This window comes from Notamacropus eugenii, chromosome 4, assembly GCF_028372415.1.
Source record: "Notamacropus eugenii isolate mMacEug1 chromosome 4, mMacEug1.pri_v2, whole genome shotgun sequence".
Lineage (NCBI taxonomy): Eukaryota > Metazoa > Chordata > Mammalia > Diprotodontia > Macropodidae > Notamacropus > Notamacropus eugenii.
This window is the reverse complement of record NC_092875.1, coordinates 294,031,787-294,043,547: the sequence shown is the minus strand read 5'-3', so window position 1 is coordinate 294,043,547 and position 11,761 is coordinate 294,031,787. Positions and strand designations below refer to the sequence as shown.

General features: G+C 37.3%; 1 protein-coding gene across 1 annotated transcript in view; it reads right to left on the bottom strand.

Annotated features, from left to right (window-relative positions):
* Positions 1–517: 517 nt before the first annotated feature.
* Positions 518–11,761, bottom strand: part of RDH10 (retinol dehydrogenase 10) — a 37,282-nt gene continuing 26,038 nt past the window's right edge. The window contains exons 3-6 of the mRNA XM_072604868.1: positions 5,802–5,900; positions 3,839–3,984; positions 1,984–2,115; positions 518–1,876 (exon numbers count right to left, since the gene is read on the bottom strand). Of these exons, the coding sequence (XP_072460969.1) occupies positions 1,753–1,876; positions 1,984–2,115; positions 3,839–3,984; positions 5,802–5,900 (501 nt within the window). The 3' untranslated portion in view covers positions 518–1,752. The remainder of the gene's footprint in view (positions 1,877–1,983; positions 2,116–3,838; positions 3,985–5,801; positions 5,901–11,761) is intronic.

Below are 11,761 nucleotides of genomic sequence, written 5' to 3'. Positions count from 1 at the left end.
GATCCTACTTTTCCACTGCTTGTTTAAATCAGTGATTTAAAGTTATACAGAGGATGCAAATACCTTTCATGACACCGCTTATGTGTAATCATTTAAATAAAGATACATTATAGGACATGTATCTTACAGATATACATCTATAGCTAATAGTAGCTCTTAAAGATATACATATAGAGATTATTCAGTAGGGCCTCTCTGACCCTGGTCTTGGGGAGGGCTTCACCACATCCCTTGGTGAAGGATTGGCCTACGTTCCATTGAGCTGATCTGTAGCATAACTGAATCCATGTAACGAGGGTGCTGTTTAGTGGAATTTTACTCTTTTTTCTATCTCCCGTTTTTCTACATTCAGTATGAAATATTTAAAATGACCTGAGTAGAGAGGATGTTAACAAATACATTTAGCAAAATCATCTCACCCAAATATTTAAAAAGGCCTAAGGTAGAAAGAACTTGGTGTGCAAAGAAGACAGCGTTTCCCAACAGCACGGCCGATCATGGACAGGCATACAATCGGTTATCTGGAAGTTAGTTCTTTCAATTTAATCAGTCTTTTACAAAACTTCCCAATCATTTAATAAAAGACGGCTCTCTTTAATAGCCATAGACATTGGTCACTATTTAAACAAGACATTCTAAAAAAGTAATCACAGAATAGTTTATAGTAATTTACAAGTGAATGGTACACATTTAGATACAGAGGTAGAAGTTCACTTTTACAATGTTTCACTAATACACAGATACCAAATTCAAGGCACAAAATAGTTTGCTTTACAAAAAAATACTGTAAAAATGTCATCTGCTGTTCTACAATTTGAATAAAACTTCTGAAAGAATCTTTACACCCTTTCACACTCCATAGAGCAAGTTTTTTTTTCCTTACTAATCAGAGTTGGCACAAAAATGGGAATTTTATATAAACTGTTGCTTTGATGAGCTGCTATGTACTTTAGGCATGAGTCCAGGCAGAGAAATATAAATACAGCAACTTCCTGGGGGAAGGACACTTTATGCAGCAAAATTCATAGGTAGAAAAATGTAAAGTTTTCCTAAACAACTAGGCCTCCAGAGTGATGGATAGATACCTAATAAAATTTTACAAATATAAAATTTGGAATTAGGCTTAGAAAATTTATGGTAACTTTTAATAGAAGAGACCTGTTCAGCTTTCTACCATAATACTCAAGAACATTATTTTAGCTTTGAATAGGTGGAGATTTAAAAATTGGTTCTGCACACAGGTGAAGATACATGCATATATGAAAACAGCCCAACCATCACCTTTGCAAATTGGAGCTAATGAGTACAAGTAAGGAGCATGTTACTGCCATCATTCTTTTAAGTTGCAAAAAGTTGGCTGAAAGGAGTTCTCACCTGCATGAATTTATAAATCCTGGAGAAATTGTGAAGAAAAACATACCTGAAATGCACCAAAGTTACTATCTCCAGACTTCTTCATTTTCAGCAACAGCGACAGTCTGAAGACAACACATGGTGCATTTCTATTTAAAAATGACTGGTTTTCATGTCCTCACAAAAGGACGCTGCGGGCAGCTACTGAAGTTCATTTTTGCCTATCACATTTTCCAAGTACTCTAGTCAGTTAATTTACAGTCTATATAAAAAAAAGTTTGATTTGTAAAAGTTCATACAGGCTTAGATCCAGAAAGTGTCAGGGGTGATGCTGATGTGCATCTCCTGGGAACATTTTGATCGTCTTCTGCACCAAATGACAATCTGGACAAGGAATTCTTAAATTCCATTTTTAGCTTCATTATTGTTTGTAGCTTGTTTTCTTTGCGCAATAAAAGGGTACATACACTTGTCTGCTCCTAGGAACCGATACATGCAAACGACTGCTTCAAAAGGTAGGATGCTGCAAAGGAAAGGAGAAGACTCAATCATCACTTTTTCAGAAAACATCTGGAATAGAAGACATCCAGACTGGCAATGCTACATGCAAAGAGACTCTAAAAAAGTTACCTCTTCATGAAAGTGACAATGTACATGAGGCGAGGGGTGCAGATCATGGGCTGGTCTGTGAGGATGGCCTTCATGGCCTGTTTCACACAATAATCTGGCTTTAAAGGTGGCAAAAAAGGCTCAATTTCTTTCCTGGAAATGGAATATTAAAGAAAAAGCTGAAATAAGAACAAAAATCAACTGTTTCTGTTTTCTAGTAAAGTACAACAGGGTCAAATTTGATAAAAATCATAAAGCTAAAACACATTCCCTCAAATGATTTTTGTACCCCCTCTAGAAGAGGTCAAGGCTAAAGTTAAGGCTGTACTTAGGTGACATACAAACACTAAACACGGAGGTGATGTCTGTCATTAGAGCAACAGAATGGCTTGTGCTATCATAAGAAATGAACTTTTCTTTAAATGACTAAAGTACAAATGCTAAAATATTGTCTTAGGTAGTCTGAGAACATGTACTTTGTTATTTAATCCATTCCTCCTATTTTATAGATGACAAAACAAAACAAAACAGGAAGTGACTTGTCCTAAATCATACCAAGGGTCAGAGGCAGAGCTGGAAGTAGAGCTCAGGCTTGTTTTCCCAGTGCTCCCACTGTTAGCTTGATGTACTCTTTTTTAAAGTTATCATCCATTTCCCCACTAATACTCATCAGATCCATGGCTGATGAAGTAAAGCTGGATTTGGGTTGGTGTATGCCTGTGCATGTTTTAGTCCATACCATCTCTGAATGTACATCATTTTTGGAGGAACCATTACTTTGAATTCACTATTTCTTCCTTCCTCTGTTAGTGTGGGTAACTGGAAGTTGACTAGGCTGATAAAATCTCCACTTGTCACCATGCTCAATGCTGCAGGGAACTTCTCAAGGCCCACAGCATCAGCTGAGTACTCACAGTAAAACAAAACCAAAATTTAAAGAAAGACAAAAGAAAACAGGATTGAATGAGGAGTCAGGCTATTTATATCCTATTCTTTGTTCTGACTCGTTTTTAAGAATGGAGACAAATTGTTTAACTGTGTCTGGTTTGCAAACATGGCAATAGTCTTGCACCCACCTGCTTTGATGGAATGTTGAAGTTAAAAAGCAACAGGTTAAGAATGAGCTCTGACCAAGCAGCAACAAGGTCAGTTGTCTTTCTTTGCTCAGTAATTTAAACAAACTTCTCGTTTATCTTCTTATGGATGGGTTGTAGAGGTCAGTCCTTCACTCAAGTTAGTGAGAGCCACTCGGGTCTCTCTTTCCACACATGACTGTCTGGGCAACCCTACGTGGATGCACTCATTTGGGAGGAAGGGTCTCTTCTCTCACCTTTCTCTAAGAAAGCAAGTGACTTACAACCTAGACTACAGCCTCCTCAGGAGAAATGTGTAATTTTACTCTCTTGTCATCAGTTCTCTTCTATACAATCAAAACCCACATTAAAGTTTAAACAAAAATTAGGAGTCATTTTGACAAATTCTGTCTTGATGTTATATGTGTGCTTTCTATCCCCTCCTTGGGGAATGAAATTTTGAATAAAATATAGGTGAGACCTTAAAAAAATAACCTGCAAGGAAAACCGTTAATGCTTGAGTTGACTCGGATAGAGAATGCTTTTCTAACTATTTTCCTATTTGATAATTTCACATTAACTTTTGTGAGCTTATCAATGTGATGCTTTAGTCCTACACTTTCATTTTAATACATATTAATGAGCTTTCTTATGTGTAGAGCAGCAATCGCTGTCTAACAGTTATGGTAACAAGGTAGGCTATAAATATCGGAAAAACCAATGCCAAGTGTGAGGATGACTTTACCCTTCCCCTCACTTCCTGCCCTCTTTTATAAAAAAGGAGAAAGGTGGGCTTTTCTTACCTGATTCTGCAGCCTCTGAACATTCCAGTATCTACAAGGTAAGGACAAACTAATGTTGTTTTAATTCCATCCTTTTCAGCAGCCTTTAGCTCATGGCTCAGGGATTCATGAAAACCCACAACTCCAAATTTGCTGGCACAATAATCCTGTGTTAGAGGCAAGAATAGAAATACTAAGTAGTCTCCCCAAGTCAAAGCAGGTTAGATGCACTGGTCCTATTAACTTTAGTTAGATGTCTGCTATGTTACAGGTGAATGAACAAAGAAAAGGAAACTATTTTCAAGGCAGATATTGGATTTGGGTCAGCACAGAGTATTTCCAAAGTGACAGCAGAAATAGATGAACACTTTTTTTTTTTGGCCACAGCAACTAAGTATCACATTACTTTGGGGAAGTTACCACAAAGATTTTATGAAAGCTAACAAGCTAAAGTTAAAGATGGAGAGAGGCTGCCTTTGAAGTGTCTGGAAAGTTTACAAATGGTCTCTTGTTCAGTAAATGAGATTGAAAAACCAGTTTGTTTAAATTAAGGCTAGAACAAAGCAGACTAGTCTAGCTAAGAATATAACTTGTTTGAGTCTCTGACTTTTTTAAAGCTAAAGTTCAAATAAAAAAATATATTAAGTAGGTTGACTTCAAGTTAACGCTAATTTGGGAAACTCCCACCCTCAGCATAGAGAAAAGGATGTCCTTCATCATTACCCATACCTGAAGACCAGAACCAGGACTTTTATCCCCCTAACCAGAGTAGAATTTGTTTTTTTTATAAACCTGGATTGAAAGCTGTCTTCTTCAGCCTATCCTCTTAATATGTTCATCTGCACTTATGTTTTCTACTTCATCTTACAGAATTCTGCAGCGAAGACAGTGGCCCTCTGACATGGTTAATAAGACCAAGCTCTGTACTGTGCTCATCTTTAACAATAATTTGTGATATATAACCTATATCAAATTGCTTGTCTTCTCAATGAGAGGGGGAGAGGAGAAAAGAAGGAGGGGAGAGAATTTGGAAATCAATTAAAAAATTAATTTTGTTAAAAATTGTTTTTATATGTAATCTGAAAAAATATTTAAAAAATAAAATGAGTATGTGATTAGGAAGGTCATTTTAAATGAAAAGGTAGTCTTGTGAGGTTTTATGGGTTACATCTTCCATCTCCCATAGCTGCCCCTTCTGATCCTCTGAAACAGGGATGAATTAACTTGAGTAAACAAGTATCATGTGCCTCCATCATCCATTTTAATAAGGGTTTGACTTGGCTTCTGTTTCTCTGCTCTGTAGCTTCCTTTAGGGGTCAGCTTATGGACCACCTTCAATGGCAAGGCTTTCCTGGGTCCCTTGACTGTTAGAGCTTCCTTCCACTTCCTTAAATTATCCAGTATATATTTATCTTTGTACATGCTGTATCCCCCACCCTCCCACCCCTGTCAAAATGTAAGCTCCTTGGGGGTGGGAATAGGCTGGGGGTGGGGATATTGCTTCAGTTTTGTTCTCTGGTGTCACACCAATGTGTTGTATGGTGACTGGCACATTACAGATATTGTTTGGATGGAACTGCAAATGTCCTGCCCAGGATGGCAAACTCTGGTCAAGGTTCTGTTGTTGCCACTAGTGTTAGCAGCTACAAATCAGGGCCATTAACCTCCCTGACACCCAGAGAGAATCAGTACTTGTCCTTCTATCTGATCCAGTACCAGCACAAACAATGTTCTATCATTTGAGAGGTTTAAGTACTGATAACTGCTGTCAGCTATGATAAAAGTTTAGATTCTTAAGGGAAATTTTGCAAAAAGTCATTTTCATTCTAACTAGCAAGATCAGAAATCCTTCAGGGTGGGGGGTGGTGGGAGTCCTTGATGGGCTATGAACTATTTAAACAGTAGTTAACACTATTGCTACATGTGGGCTTGACACTTAATATATACAGATTTAACAGAAGAAAATGATTTGTAGTTGACCAACCTCAACTCCAGCAGTACTGAACAATCCTAGGGAACTTGCAACTGTCACAATATGACCATGATTAATCTCCAGCATTGTAGGAAGAAAAGCTTTAGTGGTCTGAAAAAGAAAGTTGAGTGTCAATAATTATCCTTATTGCTATCTGAAACTCATCTGGAACCTAACTGCTAACAGAAATCCAGTTTTAGCTCCAAAATTTTTTATTTTCCCAATTCAGTAAAACAAAAACAAAAACTCTGGCAAATATCTACTTAATACAACAATGTATTATTCCTATGTCAAGGACTTGAAACTAGTTGCAGCTAATTGGATTTTAATTCATGATCATCTATCCTGAGGCACTGTTAGGGAAAAGGGTAAGAACTGTAAAAGCAGCAGTCTAGATCAGTGGTCTTCAAAGTGGGGCCAAGCTATGGCCTGATACAAGGGGTATGTGATCAACCAATCAGAGGGTGGGAAGATGGTTGAATCTTATTTTCCTCAAGATGATCAGGAACAGATCTATTGCCAATACACCTATACCTTCCCTGATACTCCAATATTCCCCCTGCTGCCTTTACTATTCAGTTTCAGATTCCTTAAATCTGTACCAGGCCTGGTTCCTCTATCACCTAACTTCAGCAGCTCACAGAAGTTATAATCTAACCACTGGCTAGACGTTCATTTGGAAAATCCCTCTTCTTTCCCTTCTCCCCCACCATACCCAACTCTGACCAACCTCATATAACAGTTTCCAAAACCTGGGCCACCACCAGGATATGCTTTACCTTGTCTACGTTATTTCTAACATGTAGCTTTCAGAAGTGAAAGTGTTCTAGGTATGGTCTGATTGGAAAAACAATGACCCCTCTCCTTCTGGAAATTTCTCCTTAATATAATCTAGTTTAGCCACTATTGTTATATATCTTTGAAAAAAAAGAAGTTGACTCATTAATTTGTGGTTTACTAAATCCTCCAGCTCTTATTTTCCTTTCATGAACTACTGCCTAGCCACATCTTCCCAGTCACTGACAATTACTCAATGACTGCCAATTTAATAGCCTACTTCTTTTCAGTACCAGATGACACAGTCCATCTAATTCTGGTGACTTGATTCATTGAAGACAGTTATTATATAATCATCTTACTTCATTTTTAACTCCCTCTTAACTTGAAAAAAAAAAAAACCAACCCTATCATTTCCACTCCAAAGAACAATTCTTGGCACAGAAGACATTAAGCAAAATAAGAGCTGAATAGCTTGGCCTTCTCTTGACCATCCAAAACACTCTAACAGTAGCAACCCTATCCTTTCTTTGATATTTCCTTTTCCTTCAACGTAACTTTTTAAAAAATCCCAGGGAAACCTTTGTTATCCTTAGTATTCTTAATCAGTCTCAGACATTCTGGGTGTTAATGCTTCTAAAATTATTCTTATGGGGATGTACTAGTCTTTTGTATTCATCCTCAATCACCTACTCCATCTTTCACATTTTATATAGCTTTTAAAAATCTGGAAAGGTCAGTGGGTTCTTCTTATAAGTTTATTTCTCTTCTTTTTTACTTCTTTGGAATAACTTCTCTTTTTATGTTCAAGGTTTCATTCTTGAGAGCTTTCTATTCTTCTTGGGCCAACTCCCCTTATATTAGGCCATTAGATCCTGCCTATCCTCATTGTGAACTTTTTGAAATCTGCTCTGCCACAATCTAAGGTGATATCTTTCCTTTCCGTGATCATAAGCTATATGAACTCAAAGATTCCTATCCTTTCTACTTCAGCACTGGGTCTTGTCCTTTCAAAAGGATGAAATTACCATAAAGGCAAGCCACAAATTTCTTAGCCACTCTGCTTTCAGCAGAAAGAGAACTCCAGTATATGTTCAGTGTCGAAATCTCCCATTGCTAGGCTATCATTCGTTCATGATGAATTTGTGATGCCCTTCTCAAATTCCTCATTTAATTCCTCCTTCAGTTCTGTAGTATACTTCGGTGACAATATCACTTCTTTTTCTCCTGTGGTAATGACTTAATCATTCAAAATGTTCTTTTTAATCATCTATACTGTTCTAGGTACTGTTTTATGTGTTAGGGATATAAAACCAAAATAGTCCCTGTTCTTAAGGAGTTAAAAATTTTATTTACATTTTATCTTACATGTTTCATCAATGCACTGTCTTGAGCATCAACCAAACATTCTCCATCATGCTGGCTCCTTGGGTTCTTGAATTTCCTCATAAATGGATCTTATTGGTACATAAATGCTTCACTACCACCTCATTTACCTATTCTATTCCTTTTGTACAAGACTTATCTTTCTAGAGCCATATTCAGGCACAAGTTCTAGTTTCAGTGATGCCTAGAAGACAAAACTTGTTTCCTTACATTAGTATTTCTAGTTTACCTTGTTTATTACCCATACTTGTTGCTTTTTATGTATGGACATTTGAGTTCACGGGTTTAATTTGCTGGCTTTCAGACACTGTCTCATATAGATTACTTACTGGTCCTCTTTTCAGTTATCCTTTCTATGTGATATCTATTGTTCTCTGCCTCTCTTCATTTTATAGGCTTCTTGATCATATTCACAAGATAAATTCCTATTTGGCATTTAAAGCCCTTCAAGCCTTGTTATACATTATTCCACTTCAAGAACTCCACAGTCCCATCAAATTGATTGGCCTTGCTATTCATCATGAGTGTGACATTTCATCTCAGTGCTTTTTACATATTCCATACCCACAATGCACTGTCTCCCCATCTCCACCACTCTGAACCTCTAGTTTGCTTCAAAGCTCATCTCAAGAGTCATCTTCTACCTGAGATCTCTCCTAACTCCCTCCTCCCCACCTGATTACCTGCCTATTACCCTTTTGTTTTTATATATTTTTAATATACTTATATGTGTCCATGTCTACCCAGATCAAATATATCTGTCTTTTTATCCAAAATGAATAGCAGAGTGCCTAGCACATTGTAGGTGCAAACTAAGTGCTTTTTAAATCTAATCCAACCCCTCTATTTTAAAAAAAAAATTAGGTAACTGAGGCCCAGAGAAAGGATATGATTTGCCCAAGACCACAGACATCATAATTGGCAGTTAGGATTTGAACTCAAATCCTTGGCTTCCAAATCCAGTACTTGTTCCACTACAACCTTGCTGGTACCTCATCAAAAGCAGTGTAATTTTCCCTGTAAATTCTGGTGAAGTTCGTCCCCATATCCCCTAGTAAATCCTTCATGAGTTGCTGGATTAATTTTACTAGAAAAGCATCATGTCCTCACCTACTTAGTAATCTTCAATGGCTCTTTACTGAATACTCTAAAGTCTACATTATGCTTGGCATTCAATTTCCTCTACAATTTGGCCCCAGACTACCTAAAAAATTATGTCAGCAACTGATATATGTAATGTTTTTAAATTTGCAAAGAACTTTATGGACTATTTTCAACACCAGTCCCATTTTATGGATAAACAAATGGAGGTTCAGAAACTTTAGGTGTCTTACCTTTGGTCATACAACTAGTAACTGTCAGGAGTGGTATCTGCACCCAAGCCTAGGACTGTGTTTACTCTATCCCACTGCCTATAAATGATTAAAAAAAAAATCCAACAACCTTAACTTCTGCTACTAACCAACTCACAACTTTTGCTTCTGTCTCTTCTGTCTTACCACTGATATTCATTTGACCCATGCTGTTGCCTCTGGAATGTTCTCCTTTTTAATTATCTCTTTCAAAGACCCAGCTCAATCACAATCCCTTATATGCCAAGAAAGGCTGCATGGTATATAAAAACTATTGAACTTGGAGTCAAAAAGCTTGGGTTTTGAGTTGAGTGTTGGCTGCCTATCAGGAGACAATTCCCAATGGTTCTCAGGGAAGATGACCACAGCCAGGAGGACCCTGCAGTGGAAAATCCCAAATGACACTCTTGTGAACTTCTGAGGTGTAAGGGCAAGCAAAGTAGGATCTTTTGCTGTTTTTTGTTTTAGACAATCAAGTGCCTCTGACTGAATCTTGCCTTTACCGACCAAGAGTCTTTACTGAGAGTAAAGTACAGAAACAAGAGTTTCTTTAACTAGAAACAGTGTGTGTATACATATCCATATATATTTATATTGTTAATGTGACTAAAGATCTTCCCTACCCATTAATGGGCCTGCCCATTAAAGGGAGTTTGATTAGGGAAGATTTGTAGGAAGGCCCACACTTTTTCTTAATGAGGCACTGGTTCTCAAGGGTTGGGATGCTCTCGGTTCTAAAAAAGGTATAAATACTCTGAGGGGGAGGTTTTACTTTGGGGCTTAGTTTTTGGAAGAAGCTTTGTGTGCCAGATGAGACACTGGGAAGCCGCTAAGGAGCCTCCCAGCTTTGAAAACGCAGATGTTGGTACTTCTCTCTCTGGCAACTATGGTCAGACAGTTGGACCTGTCTGTTGACTTGTGATATATGAATTGTTTATATCAGACAGTTTGGAAGCACTGTCTGTTGATTTCCTGAACTAAGTGAGTGATATATGTGCTTGATTCAAGTAGATTGTTAAACCCTCAAAAGTTGCCTTTCCTTTTAGAAAAGCAGATCAAAGAATCTGTGATAGCAGCCCCCCACCCCCGCCCACCCCATGTATTATGTCAGAGTGTTTACTGACAGGATACAGTACAGATCCAAAGTGAATGGGAAATTGAAATATTTGTTTGACAGTTTACAAAGTTATTTTTACTTCCCAGGAGAATATAATGAACATATTATAATTTTATGTTTCTGTATTTGTTAATGCAGGCTTGTGAGTCTTTTACATGTTAAGCATTTTCTAAGGTGGAAAAAAAATCTGTCCTCTAATATTCCTGTTATGTTTTCAGAAAGGGACCTTATTCCCCACATTTTGGGGATACCCTAAACATGGGCCATAGCTAAGCTTTGTTTCATAGGCTTACCTAGTTACTTCCCCCTGAGATAAATCTAGGTCTGTGAGAACCCAAGCTGGAGCCCCTTGGGGGACAGGTTTGTTAGCTGTGTGATCACAAGCAAGTCACCCCTCTCAGTCTCAGTTTCTTGAACTATAAGATGACAATATCACCTGTACTTTCTACTTCACAGGGCTGCTATAAGGATCAAAGTGAAATAATCATACGAAACTGCTTTATAAGTTATTAAGAACTATACAGATAAGCTGGTGCGTTACCATTATTTGTGTGGTGCTTTATGGTTTTCAAAATACTTCATAGATGTTTTCTCACTTAATCCCAATAATCCCATATTGTAAACTCTTATCCCAACGTTGTCCATAAAGTCTTCTCAGAATGCACCAGTCCACAATAACTGATCTGCCTTTCCCCAAACTCCTATATGACACTATGTACTATACAGTTTAGCACTTAACTATACACAAACTGCTTTATTAGGTTTTTTTGTTCCAGTATTAACAGGCTCCCAATTAGATTTTCACTCAAGGGTATTGACTGTGCCATATATTGTTCTAGTACTCCTGATATAACTAGCGATACTAAGCCCTTTCTGGGCAAAACTTAAAGACACAGAGTTTGAAAAAGTTTTGACTTTTTTTTTTAGTATTGTCCAGTAGGAGTGGTTGGGGCAGGTAGTTCATGTCATTATTTTGATTTTGTTCTGCTGAAATGGTTCATGAACCCTAAGTTTTGAAAACCACTGTTTCCAGGACATTAAAATCTGTCTTCAAGCTCTAGCATAAAACTCCAGAATGAATACTCAATTGTATAAATAAAATAAAGTTACATTGTTACAGAGCATACAAATTCTCAAAATAGACCAGGGAAAGTATTTATGTGCTTCTAGGTCTTTAGTTAAGAATAATGGTTTGGCTAATTGACTTTAAACTCTAAAAGTACTGCAAAAAATAGTAGTAGGTCAAGAGTCACTAATGACAAATTTGAAATCAGTTCTTATTACCTTTTTAAGACCAAACTGAAAGGAAGAGAATTAACCAAAATAGTGGTAGTAATTTC